Here is a 19,326-nt window from a genome sequence, read left to right as displayed (position 1 = left end):
GATGAAGTTGGGACAAAAAGGGGACCCATAAAATTCAGGATGTATAGTTTGTGGGTTACAATGAAAGTCCTCTTGATGGAACTGTGTTCGCCAAAACATTTTCAAAGTTTGTATATCAAAGAGCTAATTCAGAGTAAATCTTTAAGAGAATAAAAGCAAGACAGCTTCATTATTGTGTCTCAATGTACATACACTAGGCTATAACTTAAAAATATGAAGCACACATTGTAATCTATTACAGAAACGGGACTTCATGTTGTAATAAAAGTATAAAAGCCAATAAAAATTCGATAAGAACTACATAAATGCTCACTTTATGTGTAATATGCTTGTACAATCAAATATGAGCATTTTATTTCATTTTACATCCATGGGGCAGAGACAAAAGTAGCCAATCAAAAGATCTGAATAAAAAAAATGTGAGTAAAACATGTCAGTGCGAGGCCGTGGCCAGCCTCAAACTGCCACACTTCTTCATCCTGTTGTTCCTTTCATTAGGTTTATGTTCCTCAGTATCTGCCTGTGTTCACTGTAGTACCCATATGAGCTCACTAATTATCTCTAACCATACTACCTGAAATGCATCTTCACCATCACATATGTCTTATGCATAGGAACAGGCTGCAAAACTGTGGTTGGGAAGGTACTGAGTTGGAAAGTCTGCTTTCTCTGAGCTGGGTGTACAGGGATGACAGACCCAGTCTTGCTCCCTCTCCCCCATAAATGCATCTAATTTGGCCTCTTCAACCATACAAAGTTGGTACTTTGAAAATTGCTTGTCTTGAGAGTTCAAAGTATGAGGGAAATCATTGAAATTTTTCATGGGTGGCTAGTTTTAGGTATCAGAAGATCAATATCAACACTGATATTGTAAGAAATAAAGATTGCTAACTGCACCCTAAAACTGTTAAAGGGCCATCGTGCTTGGGTTCCTAGTTCCACAACTTAGCTCAGTCTGTGCCCTGTGAATAAGTAGGTGCTGAAAAGCAGTCGCAAGATTGCCTCCTTCAGTTTTAGGGAGGGCAGGGCATGCATTCCATACCCACCACTCCACTAATTTTAGTTTAGTTCCTCTAATGCACTAACTTCTCAGACCATTTCAGGTCTGCTAGAGAGTTTAAGCTGAATGATTTTTGGTATTTCTTGAATCTGAATTTTTAAATTATGCACAGAGCTGGTGGAAATAAGAGGGCAAACGTACCCTTTGTACCTTCTCACTACAGGAATTATATGGCAGCTTTGATTCTCTGCTCGTTAGCTCAAAAGGAAACTGTCCTCGCCTTTTGAATCTGAGTCTCCAGATTATTAAATCTGCAGTTTACTGTGGAAAGAATAAATGGCATTTAAAAAAAACCCTGAGGCACTAAATAAAGAAAATTACAGGTCACTTTACTATTATACCAGTATAGGTACTCTCAGTCCTTGTGACTTAAGTTCGCTATGTCTGAGCTTTGTCACCTGTAAGGAAAATAATACTAACACCCTTATACATTCCTTCAGTCCGTATTTATATAGTGAACTTACTGTGTAAGTTTTATAGAAACTATGGGCAGAAATAAAAGGTCACTGGAATTTTAGTCTAGAAAGTTGTCACCTTTAAGTGAGTTAATGCAAACAAAATACAGGAGAAGAAACTGCTAATGATCTCCAATGGCCACATCTCTTCTTTGTAGGTACACGGCCAGACTCTATCTCCCAGACTCCTTTGCTGCTAGATATGGTCATGTGATTTCACCTTGGCCAGTGGAATATGAAGGGAAGTATATGCATCTTTTCTGAGCTTCGCTCATGCCTCATCTTCATTTTCTTTGTTCATGAGCTACGTGATGAGGAGAACTCAGAGCCATGAGGAGAGTTCGGCCACCAGAGAGAAACACCTCTGGTCTTTGAATGATTGTGTAGAGCCTCTGCCTTGTCAACTACACCTAGACTATGATAAGAGTAATAAATACACTACTGTTGTATTAAGTTACTGGGATTTGGGCGTTTATTGTTACACATGGCTTTAATACATATCCATAGCAATATCTGCTCCATCAGATGTTCTAAATGACTGGCAGGATTTCTTTAACAAATATATTCCTAGTTCTTTTGTTTTGTGTTACAAAATAAGTACAGAGAAAGAAGAGAAGTAAAGAGGAATAAAGGAAGGAAGGAGGAAAGTAAACAAGCAAGCAATACGAAAGTTTTTAAAAACAGCTCAGATAAACTTTATGCTTAGATCCCCATTGGTCATTCGTGATACCCAGAGAAATATTTCCACTTCTGAGGTACAAACCATCTCCCTAGACAAATGAATTCCTGAACTGATTCACAGTGCTACGGCCTCATCCCTGCCTTCCTGGGCAGCAGCTGTTGCTGGTCTCAGCTGCCCCATCCCCTTCTCTGGCATCAGGTCACCAGAGCACGTGCTCTGCATGGGCTGCCTGCTGACAGAGACAGAAGAGCACTCTGCCAGGATTTTATCCAAGCAGATGTTAAGAGCTGGGAGAAATGCCCACGCTCCTGATAAGGTCTTGTGAACACACAGACAGATGTTACCTCTGGGGCTAATCCTCTCAGAGTGGACCCAGGCCATCTTGAGGCACTGCCTGTGCATATCCGTCCACTGAGGCCGTCATAGAGGACATCCTACCTCAGTATTCCTGTAGACGGAAGTGGCCTCCCTTGCTACTTAAGTCAGTTCTTCTTGGTAGATTTGTCATTACAGATAGGATGTATGCTTGTGTTGGCAAGTTAAATGTGTGCCAAGTATAAAGAGAGGAAGTTAATTTCCCCTTCTCCCTCCCACTCCCGCCAAATCAGCATCACCAGTTTAGCAACTCCCTTCCCTCCTTATTCCGTCTTCAGATAAACCAACACACGTTGGAAGGGCTCATTTCTCCAACTGTCATGATTTTTTTGGCCACACAAATACAATTATACAATATGAGTTTAAGTTGAAATTGCTTGATTTCACCTAACAATTTATTATAAATTTCCTCCCCCATGGGTATATTGAGTTTAAACCTAAATTCTTTTTTAACTAGATGTATACAAGTCCCTGGAAATAAATCTAGATTTCGAGACATCATCCATTTTAAGAGTTAATAATGGTAGCTGATTTTTTTTAAAAACAGAAAGTGAAATTTTAACTAAATTCATTTAAATTAGGAAATATTCTGACTTAAAATGAGCAAAAGAGTACACCGTGGAAGAATGTAGGAAATTCTTGAAAGCTCCCTGTGACAATAATGCTCCAAGAATGAATCTGGGGTTGGTTCCCATGTGAGAGCCTGGGGTCTAAGTCTTGGTGCTACGAGTCTGTCACACACGGCCTCTCCTCTAGGGAGTAGGTATGGCCTGAGCTGCCACTCAGCATTTCTCTTGCTTTATTCTTTGCAAACACAGTTTTCATACCACCCCTTAGGTCTGACTCTCCAAGGGAGGGACGGAAGGAGCCATGAGCATTAGCATGCAGGTCATACACTCTCTCTTTGTTCTCTGGGCTGAGGTCAGATGAAATAAATCAGTCAGCCTCTGCATCCAGGCAAAGTCTTCAGACTGTGTCCTGGAGCCTTCTAGTTCATGTGTGCGCTGCCCATCGTAGAATCAGCAGTAACAAATAGAACCAAATAGCCCCTTGGGGCAATAAGCAGCTGCTCCCAGGAACCTTTCCACTGTGGGTGTTCTTTGTGTGTTCCCAGAGTATCTGCATAAACTCTTCGAGGTATAGGAAAACACACTGCTAAGAGAAGATGTCACTTTGGATCTATTAGACCTGTGCTATGCACTTAACCACTAGTGCACCATGCTTACTGTCCGCTAGCAGGAAGGTGTGACTGGTTCTACAGACAGGAAGTTGGACTAGGAGACCCCGTGATTTGCCTAAGACTTACCTAGTAGTAGAACAAATGCAACACACAGAGTGCGCTTCCTATTTTGCCACACAGTCCATCTGTAGAGGGCAGTGTTTCTGATCACTGCAGTTCCCTGCAGGTATCCTGGCCTCCCACTCCCAAGCATGTTGTGATTAGATTTATACATTTCAGGCCTCTGAGTCCAAGAGACTTGTATTCTCATAGGGTCCTGAAAGACACAGTTATTTAGCTACCCTAGAACTCAAGACAGTCACTCAAACTCCCTGTCTATTCAACTCCCCAAGTTGGCGTTCTTGTGCTTTCCAGTCAGAATGACAAGGTTTTAGTTTAAGTTGGCCTGAAGATCATCCCGCCAGCCCTCTCATTTCACATGTGAGGAAACAGGATAGTGGGTACGCATGGCTGGGACATAGGAGCTAGGTGGAGGTGGATGAGAGGTGGTGTGGAACAGTACTGAAGGGGTGGCTAGAGGCTGAGAGAGGGCAGGCTTTGCAAGCCACAGCTGGCCAGTGCAGCCCTGCGCCTTTTTTTTTTTTTAAATTGTATTTGAACACAAGCACACACATTAATGAAACATTACATTTTTTTAACACTAAAACAGCCAAACTAGTTGGCCCTTCACACACATATAAGGTGTTTTCTGATCCCTGGGAAACAGAAGCATACAGCTAAATAGGTAACAACCTAGTGCATGGAAGGAGCCTTAAATTCACAGGTGTTTGTTACGTTAGGATAAGTAATGCAGATATCCATCGTTTAACAACCTACCTGGGTAACAGTTGTTCAGACTGATTCTTGGGTTTACAGTCCTCATTCAGACTTGCAATGCAGAAACATGAGTGGCAGTGTGGTTTTAAGGTGGCTTCCTCTACAGTGTAGTACTATGATTTTTGCTGATTGTACTTTACAGTACAGTACTATAGTTTTGTTTTGTTACTGCATGTAAGAGTTATGCAAATAAAAGCAAAGTCATCAAATTGGAGTTTCCTTTGACCATTTCTTTGTTCTAAATATTGTAATGTACATATTCATTTAGCAACTAATTCACTTAACAACTTGTTCCCAAGAAAGGGACTCACTGATTAAACAAGGAATATCTCTAACTATGTTAGAGGTGGGCCACTGCAGGTCACATATGATAAAGAAATGTTATTATGAAATTGTGAAAACAGCTACATGGGAAGAAAGGCAAGGATAGGGGAAGGAAAGAAGGAATCACCATTATTAAAGTTTAAACAGCTTTATCACCTGACCTACTTCGTCACCTGGATCTGACTTTTCCCCATTGCTCTGTGATACTCAAAACATGTTGGAGAGAGAGGAGCAACAGATGACAGGCTAGGATGAATACTTGGTTTGTGTGGTGTGGAGAGACTTGATCAAAGCAGAAAAAGGTCCCTAAAGAACATGCTGTTGAGAAAATTCAATACCTAGTCCTTTCCTCAAGAGGTGTCCTACATGCCCACTCCTAAGTCACCAGACCCTTCCAATGCCAGCAGCTCAGAAGTCCTGGAACATATTCTTGTGGCCAACATGGATATTCATTCAGGGATCTGAGGCTGAGTATGTAGATTAATGGTACTGGTGATAGAGTACCTGCCTCAGAGAAAAAGGCCCTGGATTCAGTACCTAGTTCTGGGGGGAAAAATACTATAGGCCACTACAGGCACTGTTCGATTTAATTCTGAACACAATCTTGTGAAATAAGGACTACTGTCACCCCATGTCAGAGATGAAATTCCCAGGGGACAAATCAAATCCAGGGGCAGCTTGCTCCAAAGCCCATACGCATACCGCCCAGGAAACAGGAGCTCCCTTCGGGTTGTCTTCATGAAAGCATGGTTTTTCTCTTGTGTGCAGTCCCTCAGGGGATGTGGGAGTGTTGGAGAAGAGGCCTTGAAGCCCCTCCTCAAGAAGTGGCAGGAGATTTGCACATTCAAACCCCTGGTTCCCATCCCTCGTGGGAAAATTCCCAGCAGCTTCAATTAGAGAACAGTCACAGTTCACTGAAGCCTGGGGCTCACAGGGGGCAGCTTTATTATTTTATATGTGAAAAATGAGGAAAGGGCCAGACCTGCAGCACTGGGGAGATGATGAAAGATGGAAAAGCATTTCCAAAGTCACGCTAACCAAAAGGTCAATTCAGCTGAGAGGAGGGGGCAGGGGGCAAGCCAGCAGCTGAGAAGTATTTGTGGCACCGGGGAGAAGAGGTTGTGATGTCCACTAAAGGAAACCATGGCTATGAATTTCGGGGCATCAAGACCTTGTCAACACAGCTAATCCACACGGATGTCGGCTGAATAAGCCTTCGATGACCAAAGAAGTGCACTGTGGAAACCATGTCCGCCTCCGGCAGGCCAATTTGTCCTCATATTACACACTCTGCTTGCTCTGTCCCTGGCCCCTGGATCGAAGATCTGTGTTGACCCCCCCAACCCAATGAGGTTGACACAGCATGGTTAATAAGTCAACAGAATTCAGAAGTCACGACCAGATTAAGAAGGCTGTTTTATTTTGGTGCCCTGGACTTCAAGCAGATTAAATAATCAAAAAGGCCGAGCCATTGGGGTCATGTTTGAATGCTACAGCTGTTCACTGAGGTCTGACAAGCATTCTTTATGTGGCTCACCCTCTGAATGGGAAAGGCAGGGATGAGCCGGGTGAGGGCAGGGGACTGACGCTTTAAGAAAGAGAAGAGACACAATCAAACGCTCCTCTTCTGGAGAGCAATACCAGCCAGATGGAGACAAGGAAACAGGCTGCGTAAATAACTGGTCTGCCGAACACTTTGGTGATTTCTGCCCAAAGAAAAACACAAGCAGGATTCAGAAAAAAAGGAACGAAAAGCTGGGCTCCAAGCTTGTCATGCTCTTGGTTTGCTGATCTGTGAATTAATAAGGTTGGGCTACGTGTGCAGCCCAGGGAGACTCAACCATGAAAGGTAAGCCTGACCAATTCTGCCACCCCTTAGAGAAAAGTTCACTGGCTGCAAGAGGGAGGGGATTGCTTCAGAAACATGTCAGTGGGAAATCTATTGTTGTCATCTTCCTTAAGAGATCAGGCAGATGTAAGAAATATCTTTGGGAAGATTTATGTTTTTACCACATTGGGTGGAGAGGAACAGGCTGGAGACAAAGCATGCAGCCAGGATGCAGATATGCGATTGGCAGGTCACAGGCCATTTCACAGCAACATGGTGCCAGGCGCTGGAATTTATATATTATTCCCTTTGGAGTGGGGATGGAACCAAAGGAAGAATGAACAAACAAGTCCTAGTTTCAGCCAGAGAAGCTGAAGCTGATCAACAGATTAGCATATTCTGTAGAAAGCATGTTCTATGGCTTAAGAATTGATTTCCGACAGCTAATTAATGTTCTAGCCTCACAGTACCGTGAGGGGTGTCAGTTCAGTTCAAAAGAGAAGATGCTTTGGCTTTGAAAGGAATCATTTGGATTATTTGCAGATTATAGAAAGGAAAACAAGAGTTTTGTTTTTTTATATTCTGGAATAGGAAAGAAAGCCATGGCGCCTGCCATGCTTGAACAAAATCAATCCAAGGAGCATCTCTTTCAGAAGGTTCCCCACACATCTGTCCTCTGGCCCTGTGCACCCACCCAAACTCCGAGTAGAAAATTCAAGAACAAAGGAAACAGGCTGAAGAGTACTTGACAGCCATACTGTGTGTTTCCCAAGATAAGATCCAAACCAAACAAGCAATCTTTTTTAACAGCATCTTATGAGTAGATAATTATTTTGAATTTTGAATATCATTGTATGGCCTTCTGAATTCCTTTACCAATTTAATAAAATGCCATTGTTAGATAGATGTTTGTAATATTTTGAAATTCAACTCTCAAGAAACAAGAAGGGAATGATGTATACCTTTGTGTCATCTAGAAGTATCTGCAGAAATGTAAATGGATACCCTACCCTCTCTGAACCCTACTAAGAGACCCTTTTTGGTTCCAGGTCTCTCTCTTACCTTTGCACAGCTAAGGAGTTCTGGATGGGAACGCTGTTTGTAGCAATGCTTGTAATTAAGGGAAAATAAAAAACCACAACAACTCAAGTGGCCCTCACTAAGGCAGTGAATAAACATAACATTTGACATGGTCTTACCATAAAATACTCTATAGCAGTCAAAAGGGAAAAACTAGTTTTTTATGTATCCATGTCAATAGATTAATTTTAAATGAATAAAAGATTACAGAATGAGACATCCGAAGATTATATTAATGTGAACTTGCAAACTGCTCTACAAATCATTGTGTGTGTGTGTGTGTGTGTGTGTGTGTGTGTGTGACAGTCAGTGGAACTCAGCAGATTAGAACTCTCACAGGCTCTGGAAGCAGACTAGGATCAAATCATGGCTCTGCTGCTTACTAGTGTGTGACCTTGGGGTAAGTGATTTTCCTTTTCTGTGCCTCAGTTTTCTTACCTTTAAAATCATGTAAATAACAGAACTACATTTACAAAGCAGGGCAAAATGTAAACGGTTACCTACTACTGTTCTTTATAACCACTGTTTGTAACATGTCTGAAAGGGTACATCATAGTGACAGAGGCAGGGAACTCCTGTTAGAAAAGATGGTACTTGGGCTCTAATCAATGGAAGGTTCTGGATTACCAATGCATTATTCATTGGATTTAGCTCAGCGGCATAAGCGCCTGCCTTGCAAGCAGGCAGTCGTGAGTTCGATCCCTGGTACCAACAAAAACAAAAAAGACAAAAAAAAAAAAAAAAAAAAGGTGAAGGATGTGTGATAAATCGTGGATGACACATAATTGTTATAGGAATGTGAATGGGGTCAAATCCAGGGCCTTCACACTGAGCTGCATCTCCAACCATCCAGCCTTTTTTAATATTTTGAGACCAAATCTCACTACATTATCAGATCGGGCATAAAATTATGATCTTTCTTCCTCAGTTTCCCAGAGTTCTAGGCTCACAGATGTGCACTACCACACCCAGCTTTGATGTTTATTATGTTATATTTAATGCTTCTATGCATTGTACAAATATCCTGAGTAAAAAAGAAGCAGAGACGTCTTTGGCATTGTACCTGCAAAAAAGGACATCCATTTTTAGGAATGCTTTAGACCTGTCCTAGCCAATACAGTAGCCACTAGGCACATGTGGTCATTTACATTTAAATTAAATACAAATCAAAATTCAGTTCCTTGGTTGCAGTAGTCACATTTCAGGGGCTCAGTAACCACATGTGGCTGGTGACTCCCCTACTGGACAGCACATGTAAAACATTCCTATCATCACAAAAAACTCCATCAGACAGTGCTCCTCCGAGCACACTCTGCAGAAATGTGAGCATCTGCAACCCTCTGTCACTCTTCCTCATGCCGGCGCCTCAAAGCCAAGCTGTGATCTACAAAGGGCATGTGTTCCTGAGATGTTTTTCAAGTGTTCTGTTTGAGGTTCTTAAGTCTTCGATTATTTGATTATTGAGGAGCTGAGAAAGTATGTTTTCGGAGGCTCTGACAATAGTTAGCACAGACTTTCCAGTTGTTATCCATGCTGGGATATACTTAGTCCACCCTGATTCTGCTGAAGATAAGTGATACAATCTTTTTCCTAGGATGGAAAAGGGGACCTGGCTCAGAATCATACAACCTGTGAATTCAAAGGGAGAGAAATGTTTATCTCCAGCCTTAAACACTGGTTCCATCCCAAGTTGTTTCTGTTTTCCTAGGTGAGCTGCTGCTGCTTTCAAGCATGATCTTCCTACTCCAGGGGGCCTGTGGCTGCCCAGAGAAGTGCTTCTGTCACTCATCTTCAAATTCTGTAGACTGCAGCCACCGAGGTCTGGCTGAAATCCCTCCCAATCTGCCTCCTGAGACACTAACTCTGCTCTTGCAAGATAACCAGATATACCAGCTTCCTGCTTTTGCATTTAGGACAGTGCCACGGCTCAAGACTTTAAATTTGTCCAACAATTCCCTTTCAGAACTGGTCCCAGAAGCTTTCCATGGACTTCAGCACCTGGAGGTTTTAAATGTAACCCAGAACTCCCTGCTTTCTTTGGAGAGCAGGCTTTTCCACTTTCTCCCACAGCTGCGAGAGCTTGATTTGTCATCCAACAACATAAGCCACCTACCCACGTCCCTGGGTGAGCCTTGGGAGAACCTAACTGTATTTGCAGTGCAACAAAACCAGCTTCAGCATCTCAGTCGTGAGCTTCTAGAATCCATGCCCAGGGTGAGGCTGTTACTGCTCCAGAACAACCTCTGGAAATGCAATTGCCATCTGCTTGGTCTTAAACTCTGGCTAGAAAAATTTATCTATGAAGGTCAGTAATGTCTATTTGGAAACCCCATCTGTATGTCACCAGCCTAGAATGAACCTCATCTGTTCTCTGCATCAGCAGAAACACTGAGGAAAGTGCAAGGGACAGCTTTAAACTTTTTCACATTGATGTCATTTCAAGATACGGCAAAAGAGGCAATTAAGTCATTACAGCGAGTTAGATGCAGGTATTTACATTTATCTACAAATGTAATGCAGGGAGATAGCTTTCTACTTGTTTGAGTCACACAACCCAAAGTGATTTATCTGGGAAGTATATACTTAAGATAGAGGAACTTCAACTGCCACCTAGTAACTGCTCAATCCTAAAGGAACACTGACCTCTAATTTTCAAGTATGATGCAATTGTGGGCAGGGCTGTCACTCTACAGGATATTTTACCCTTTGTCTGCTTCTACCCACTTAATAGCAATAATTTTCCCAAAGACAATTCCTTCTGCTTTTGCAAAGACTATTGTTATTGAAATTGAGAACATGAGGGCCTCTCTGTGAGGTTTCTCTTTCTTTAACTAGATGCTTAAAGCACATGTAAGAGATCAGAACACTAATGATGAGCTCTGGACATCATCCAGGGGTGAGAAAACCATAGCCTGAGAGCTGAATCCAGCCTCTCTGCTACGTACTGAGTGGCTGCTTCACACTGTGGGACAAGGTTAGGGATTCCTAAGAGACTCTATAGAAAAGCTTATAGTGCTTACTATGTGGCCCTTAATAAAAGCTTTGCAACCAGAGTTATAAATAGGAAACAGGAGCCCAGAGGAGTGCAATAACTTGCCCAAGTTGAAAGCACAGATGACAATAAGAAGCAAGGATTTTTTCCATACCCCCACAGTGTTTCTCTGTGTACCACTCACTCATTCACACACTTGGGTGCTTTTTATATGCCAGGTACTGTTCTAGATAATGAGGACAGGGCAGTGAGCAAGAAAACTCTTTCCATCACGAAGGTTGCACTGGAGTAGCGGAAACAGATGCTAAGAAAATCATAAGTAAAGCTACCTGTTCATATAGCAGCGCTGAGAAGACAGTGGGCAGGGAAGTGTGCAGAGAGATGGGATGAGGAGCGGCAGAGAGGGAGCAAACAGGACGGACAGGGAAGGCTGCTCCTAGGAGGTGAGAATAGAATCTAAGCAATGAGGAATGAGCCCAGAGAAGACTGGTGGGCTTGCGGGGGAGGACAGCAAGTGCCAAGGGACTGACTAACTATGTGGCTTTGCTCAGTGAGAGACCAGAGAGTGCTGGAGCAGCAGAAGGCAGTAAAGGGGACAGAGATGAAGCCGGTCAAGTGCCTCAGGGGCCAGGTGAGGTAAGACAGTATGCAGCCGGCCATGATGTCTGCATTCTATCCTAAGTGAGATGGAAATTTCTGGAGGAGTTTCAGCTGGGGAACAATATGATCTAATCAAAATTTAAGGCCATTCTGCCAGCTCTTGCAAGGGTAGACCGAAGACTGAGGTGGAGAAAGTGATTTCAAGGAAGAGACAGTGAGGCCGGAGCCAGGTGGTGAGCAGTGATCCACACTGGGAGACATTTGGAATGCAGAATGGACAGAAATTGCCAGTGGGCTGGAGTGGGAGGTGAAAAGAATCGTGATGAGGGAAGTGCTTTGCCCTGCAGGGGTAGCCCCATAAGTAGAGATGCCCTTAGTGATGCAAGGCAGACTACGGAGCGGAATTGAGGGAGGGGAAGTGTAACAGGGAGGGGAGGGCTTCAGTCAGAACTCATTTGGGGCCCATTGGAGATGCCAGGTACCAGGGGAATGCTGAGTTGTTGGTCAAATGTTTGAGCCTGTGGCTCCGGAGGATATGTCAGGTACAGACATAAGTTAGAGGACCAATGGCATCTGAATAGTTGCAGCTGTTGTCAGAGGGTGGCAAGTTACAGCACAGCATGAGTTCAAATGTTCAATCTCACAGAATCCTAGAGCTTCTCAACAGTGTAACAGCAAGTAACATAGTACTAACCAGCCAGCGTTCAAGACAGCAAGGCCAAGTTCGAGGAGGACAGCAGCAGACTTATAATGTGGGGTTCTTCTGATAAGAGGCTGCCAACAAAACAAAAGGAACGCCTAGAGGTAGAGCAGAAGGAGCTTTTTGTTCTGGATTAAATTGCACACATAAGCCAGATAATAACAGACAGTCTATCAAAAAAGAATATTGCTTGAAAAAAAATAGTTCCCTTCATAAACAAATGCATACAATACAGATACTATAACAGGACAGGCTAAGTGATATGATAACCCTCGATATCAATCACATATGCATTAAAAGTTTATTGTCCATTCATGTCAGAACCAATAGGTTTGGGGCAGGGGCTGCATTACAGGCAGTCATTCCAGGACACTGGTGATGCCACCAGTTCACCACTTGGTCCCTAAGGTCACCATCAAAAAGCAATAAAGCACATGGAGGATGTGCTGAGGATGCCCGTGCTCTTAAGTGGTTTTTGTTGGTTTCATTGGCCAAAACCCAGTCACATGGCTCCAAATAGTCTTCCTGTAGGACTAAGGGCAGAAAGATTTGCCTTGGTAAATTCATAATAATAACTGCTCTGCACAAATATGCACTTAGATTCTGAAATGACTATTCCTCTGTATTTACAAGGAAGCAAATCTTTTCCATATCATGGTGTGCTTTATCAAACATTTACTCTGGCTAGGTATTTGTGTTCCTGACTTTCTATCCATGGGAGCCTCTGAGAAATCTTGGGGTATAAATTTCATTATGATCTCCCTCTCAGTCTTTCCAGAAGCGTGAGCAAAGACACAGGAAATTTTTTCAGGGTTACACAGTTTGGCAGGTGGTTTTCATGGCAGTACAGGAGAAGCAAGCCACCAAGTCCTGCCTAGTCAATGAGTTTTAAGAGGGCTATTCTGTTCACTCCCCCAGCTGGGACTCTACAGAGGAGGAAGTAGAGAGAGGTACTGACTGTAACAAGAAAACCCGGGATGCATAGGGAGGGCTAGGTTTGTGGATTGATTGGTTCACTCATGACTCATGTGAATTTGCACAAGAATTATCCACCAGAGCAGAATGTGAGGGCTTATCTAACAGTGATTTGTATGTTCTGAGCTGGGTACAAATATAATGGTTTTATGGAAGAACAGTTAGTCAATGATGTCCCAAAGTCAAAAAATATATCAGTGGCAAAAGTAGGCTACAATGAAGTAGTTGAGTCCAGTGCTCTTTCTAAGGGAGAATTACTGAGTATCCAGTCCCCTAAACACCGGAAGTCTATATACCTAAGGAAACTGATCACCTTACAAGGAATGGAAACTGCATATAACTCACTAGGAAGTTTGGCATTCAAGGTAGCAAATGTTTTGAGATCTGAGAAGATGCATTAATTAAACTTAATCCCATGGACTAAAGATCATCAGATACACACAACACTCAAAAGACTACTCTATTCGGCATCACTGAAAAGTGTCATCAGATGCATAGGGTCTTTATAATTAACCATAACAAATGTTCACAAGAACAGACATTTATTTCATGCTTTCATTATGTCCACTTGGAATCTAGCACAAAGCATTTCTGGTCCAGCAGGCTCATTAGTGGAGTGGGCAGCAGAAATGCAAGGGGCTAAGGTACCCTCCGTGTTGGCCTCCAATGCTCCTGGTCAGGTTTTGCACTATTCTCCCTTAGCATCTGTATACAGTAAAAGTAACTTAGCTTGCAATGACTTCTTAGTCATAAGTAATTGCCAATTTAGTGTGATGGCATTTTTAGTATTTAGCCAATTTAGAAATCCTGAAATCATAAACTATGGTTGTTAAATTCTTCAACTCCTGAAAAGTCAAAGAGGTACTTTATAAATACCATCTGCATAGGTTTTGCAGGTTAGGGATTCTGAAAATCAGATGTATTAGGGCTCTGTTATCAGCTTTTGTTTTTATTTTTTAAAGGGGGAATAACAGACGGCATTGTCTGTGGATCACCTGACACCTGGAAGGGGAAGGATCTCCTTAAAATCCCCCACGAGCTGTACCAGCCTTGCCCTCCTCCTCCTCCTCCTCTTCCTCCTCCAGAGCTGGTGTTTTCCCAGGCTCGGCAGCATGACTCTGAACAAGGGGAGCTCCCCAAGTCTCCTGAAGACCACAATGTGGGCCGGCATGATATCTCAGAGTGCATGGTCAAACCCAAACCAAGGCCTGCCAACCTGCGTCACGCTGTGGCTACTGTTGTTATCACTGGGGTTGTGTGCGGCATTGTGTGTCTCATGATGTTGGCGGCTGCCATCTATGGCTGCACCTACGCAGCCATCACAGCCCAGCACCACGGCCGAGCCTCAGCTCAAACCAGTGAGTCTGGGAAGATGGGAGGAAAAGAGCCATTTGACAGTTTGCCAGCCTGAGAGCGTGCACCTCAAAGAGGACTGAGTAACACAGGCTGGAAGAAAGGCCTGAATATTACCTGATATTGTCACATTTTGCTTTTTCTAAAAGGTTTTAAAAAGTGTGTCTTTAAGAAGATATACCTGGAAAATATACATTGAAATTTTTAAAATACCACAGATGAAATAGAGATGTACCCTGGCTCAGGAAGTTATGACTGTGATTCCATGGGGGGATGCCATACACAGAGGCTGAGAAGATACTAGCTCTTGCAGGTACCCTTCTCAGGATTAAGCTGCTTTGCAAAGAAACAGGAATTCCGGCACACAAGCCAATCAGCATTCTCGGGAGCTTTAGGATCCCTGGAAAACCGCCCAGGTTTGAGTGCCTAGGAGAAGCTGGTGATCTTCCCTGAGGGGCGCTGAATGCCTCTCTAATTCAAGTTCATGCTAAATCGGTGATACTTTCAGATGTTGTGTATGTTATATATTTAATAGGAGCATTTGTTAGTGGGGAATTTTGTAGCTTGCCACAAGAGTCAGATTATATTTAACTTTTTAAATCAGAAAACCATTTGAGGCTTTCTAGGCCACAGAGGAAGAGGAAGGTTTCATGCCTGGATAATGTAACTCAAGCCCAGAGTCTGCGGAAGTTTTCTGATGCAAAGGTAGAGTTTTTAAGCAAACACAAAGAGGATAGGGAGCCAGAATCCGAGGCATGTATTACTGAAAGCCATATCCACCATGCTGTTGTAACCTTCCATTTATAACTCTCACAGCAGGAATGAATTTAGGTTAGGCTGAGAGCGAGGTAACGGATTTTGTGTATTTGCATCTACATACATAGTGCACAGAGTGCACAGCCGTGTACAACCACACCCACACATAAACAAGCTTGGAGAAATCAGCTTGCCCACTAATGAAATGCAGCCGTGTTGGGGTAGGAGCCAGCAACTCTGATCACCACCCAGATTGTCTACTCAACACTCTGGGATAGGAAGTGAGAAGGAAGTCTGAGGAGAGTGAGAATTACCAAGAGACCCAAGATATGTGGTGGCAGCCTTCTTGAATGTTATTTAGGTCATGGCTCTAAAAAATCAGGTGTAGTGTGCTTAGTCCATGGACATCGTCCTGAAGAGTTGCATGCAAAGTGAATTTTTGTAAATTGAATCATCATTTTAATGCAGTAGGGGAGCTCACTATTTAAAGGGACCTTTCATGGAATCTTTCTGTAATGAAAATAATTGACTCCAGATTTACACATTTTGTAAATTTGCATTTTCTCATGCTAGGTTTTCTTAAAGTGGAATTTACCTGTTTTCTCTCAATTCATATTTACAGTTACTACTTAGGATTCAAATTATTTTACACAGGAAGAGAGCACAGAGGTGTTAAGGACATGGCAACTATAGGGCAAGCTGTCCCTCCAAGGCCATGACAGACATCTCTAATCAATCCCAGCTCCCCTCCCAGCAGAGCCCGGATGCATCACAGATGGTTTCTTAAGACAGCACTGTAGGCAACCAGAACAAATCAATTGGAACTGGTTCAAAGGATAAAGCACATTTGCCATTCAAGATACTGGCTCTACATTCACTCCTTAAGGCCATGTAAAAATTGGTTTGGATCCTAAATCAGTAGTGCATGCCCTATCCTAGCTGAAATGTGAATGGAAGGTTTACATGTGTATGGGAAGGACAGATGGAGCCCTTGCCTTGGCCAATGGTGTAATGAAGCCACAGCAAAACAGATGCACTGCACTCTACTGTGCAGGACTCCCATCAGTGCATCTCTATCACAGTGGCGGTCTGAACCTGCCCAGAGTGAGCCCTGGACCTGGGCCATCTTTTGGAGCAGTAGTTTTGCTGAATGGTTTTTCTTGGGGAATGGTTGAAAGTTGAATGGTGGTTTTTTTTCCCTGACTATCAAAATAAACCTGAATACATGAAGAATAGATTTTTAAAAGACTCCAGGGAAGGCACTGTCACATTGTCCTGCTATGCCACATGGGCTATTTTATTGGACAAGGGTCAGAATCCTGCTCTAAGGACATAGCAACGGCTTTTCAGGCAGGTAAATTCTTTCTTTCCGTTGCTCTGGACTGTGGATCCCTGGACAAAACCTCAATAAGAGAAAGGAAATTTTGAAAAAAATTTGCAAATATTTTATTCTTCACTCTGATTTCATCAAGTGTTCTCAGGGCTCATACCCACTCTGTGAGCTACCTGAACAGACATCACAGAGTTGAAAGATACTGAAGCAAATAAAATATGTTTCCTCCAACTGCAGCAACTTACCATTGTGAGCACATTGAACTCTGCCAAAGCGTGGTGACACTGCAGGTCAACCCTGTTCCCTGCCCACAGAGATGGCATGAAAAAGTTTCCAATATCCAACAGAAACCCCTGAACATAGCTAGAAACCTTCTTGTCAACACCCATATCCTATTAGATTTCGCAGGGCAGATGATAACTCACGCAAATAGACTTTCAGCTTTATGGATAGTCTTTAAGGGAAATGATTAAAATGAGGCATACATACATCAGATTTCTATCTATTGCTACAGTCACCACAAACAGCAGTTGGCAATGAAAATAATTACGTACTCTGAAGTGTCAACAGCTTCTCAGTACAGAAAAATACAAATCAAATTGTTTAGATTAGCAAATGCAGAGTTATCATTTGTTAATATGAGGAATGAAATGTTTTAACTGTAGAAAAACACTGCAAATGAAAGACCCAATTTGGAGTGTATTCTGCAAGAATCACAAATTATCTCTCATAACCACTGGAGCTCATGAGGGGTAATTCACAAATTCCTCATAGATTATTTTCAGCTGTTTATTGCTGCTGTCATATTCATAGATTTCCCTATAAAAATGTCCTTCCACAGAGAACCATGCCAAGGGTACACTAAGGACAAAAATCACAATTACTGTTTATTTTTTCTGACAAGATCCTCTAAAATATCATTTTGCATCCTATTTAGTAGAAGTGAGTAACTACAAACAGCTGATTTTTGCTTTGCCAGAGATCATGAATTCACAAACAGATGCCCACGTTGTCAGCGGTAAAGTATATTAAGCAAAGGCCTAGAGAAATGGACACTGTGGTGGAGATTTTGGAGTAAAAAGATCTAGCACCAAACCCACATCTGAAAAATATCTACAACTAATGTAGATATTATTGTCCATGCAGGAAGATTCTTGGGCTTACGATTATAAAGTGTTAGTGAAATAACTGTCTTATTTTTCCCCATAAAAATGGAAGACTAAAAAGTTCTACACAGGTGAGTTTCTTTCTGAAAGTGTGTGAAAATCAAATCTCATGACTAAAGTTAACTAAATAATGCAGAAAAAAGACACCATATCAGATTTCAAATATTAAAGGAAGTGGCTAAATTTCCAAAATAATCTCCCTGCAGTAGACACTCATTTAATTATATAATGACTATGAAAAACTTATAAATTTCTATTTCAGGTCAGGAATTTTCTCTTTCCAGTTTGGTAAAACCCAGTAGTGTAACCATTACTAAATGTTATTGATAGAAACTTACCAGAAAATGATATTTCAAAACTTCCTTGGCATTTCTGAGCTGTGGTTATATGCACAAATTCAGGGAACCATCCTGTCTTTCCCTTTGATGAAATGCTTTATTTTTTAATGCTTAAACTGCAATGAAGCCTCAAATAAACCTTTATCCCATTCAGAGGAGCACTTTTATAAGCTACTACCTTTGAATTCTTGACTGATCTTGCATATCGACTTTCACTCCAGTGATGCTAAATATTCTTTAGGTTAGGATGTCAGCCAGCCATAAAGGGCTGTCAAAAAGACATAGAAAAAGAATCAAAGGACTGAGAAGCCAGGAAAAGTCTTGAAGAGAATTTAATCGAGGCCTGGCAAATTTCAGAATACCTGCCACAAACCTTCTGATCCACTGCAGACCTTGCTAACAGATCATAGCAAACTTATCTGCTGAGCACAGACAAGACCTCAGAATCCTTTTAAATCTGTTTTCCAGGTACCCTTCACTGATCAACTGGAGTTGACATAAGAGATTAAACCTATTTACTGCTCTGATACAGTTCAGTGCCCTTATTTTACAGATAGGAAATAGAAGCATAAAAGTCACACACATAATTAATTGCATGTTTGATGAGTGCAGTTGCAGATGCATGAGGTAAACATGAATAATACAGGCTTTCCCCGACATCTTTTGTTCATTCTGTGGTGAACCAAAATATCTAGACTATGACATAATTACACTAACTATTAGTGTAATGACAATTATAGCACACCATCAACATTTGTTGGATATCCAACTTTGTGCCAGGAAATTTTCAAGCATACTAATTATTTTCTATAAACCTTATATTGATCAAAACAAGTGGGCATTTTACCACCATATTACAGGTGAAAGAATATTATCAGAGGGTTGGTTACTTGGCCAGGGTCATGCCACTAGGAAATGGTGGCAGAGGAACTATCATGCAGGTCTTCTTAAGGCCAAATCTTGTGCACTTTTGAAGGCGTGACAGATTTGAAGAAGTTAGAACCATTTTCTGGCACTACCCAACACTTACTTTAAAATATGGCAGAGAAAATGGATTCAACTGCCAAATACTATGTCAGTGCCAGAGTTCCTGTCCCATCAAAAACAGGACAGCTGAAGGAACCAAAGCAAAAGCAAAAACAGGGTCCTTTCATCACTCATGACTCTGCGGGGTTGGTAAGGACATTCTCAGAATATGTGGGGAAGAAACTCAGTCCAGATTTCTGCATTATTTGAAAAAATGATAGAGTCCA

At 42.1% G+C, this 19,326-nt stretch overlaps 2 protein-coding genes across 8 annotated transcripts in view; one reads left to right on the top strand and one right to left on the bottom strand.

Moving 5' to 3' along the window:
• The window catches only part of Cacna2d3 (calcium voltage-gated channel auxiliary subunit alpha2delta 3), an 839,385-nt gene that overhangs the window by 134,600 nt on the left and 685,459 nt on the right, over positions 1 to 19,326 (bottom strand). The gene's annotated exons all lie outside the window — the stretch shown is intronic.
• Positions 6,369 to 18,223, top strand: Lrtm1 (leucine rich repeats and transmembrane domains 1). Of its 2 annotated transcripts, none has more exons than XM_013143932.3 (3): positions 6,369 to 6,801; positions 9,569 to 9,985; positions 14,090 to 18,223. In XM_013143932.3, the coding sequence occupies exons 1-3, from the start codon at positions 6,795 to 6,797 to the stop codon at positions 14,536 to 14,538; spliced, it is 873 nt and encodes a 290-aa protein (XP_012999386.1). In that variant the 5' UTR covers positions 6,369 to 6,794; the 3' UTR covers positions 14,539 to 18,223. The 2 variants fall into 2 exon arrangements, with proteins under 2 accessions (XP_012999386.1, XP_012999383.1); XM_013143929.3 differs by having other exon boundaries at positions 6,377 to 6,801; positions 9,569 to 10,165.

Source organism: Cavia porcellus, unplaced genomic scaffold, assembly GCF_034190915.1.
Source record: "Cavia porcellus strain 051 isolate PalLab524CR breed Dunkin Hartley unplaced genomic scaffold, mCavPor4.1 scaffold_10, whole genome shotgun sequence".
NCBI lineage: Eukaryota > Metazoa > Chordata > Mammalia > Rodentia > Caviidae > Cavia > Cavia porcellus.
This window is presented reverse-complemented; position numbering and strand designations above follow the sequence as displayed.

Excerpts from the sequence above, each read along its gene's own strand:
- Lrtm1 (XM_013143929.3), top strand. Across the intron at positions 10,166-14,089 it reads AGAAAAATTTATCTATGAAG|GGGGAATAACAGACGGCATT; the intron begins GTCAGTAATGTC and ends TATTTTTTAAAG.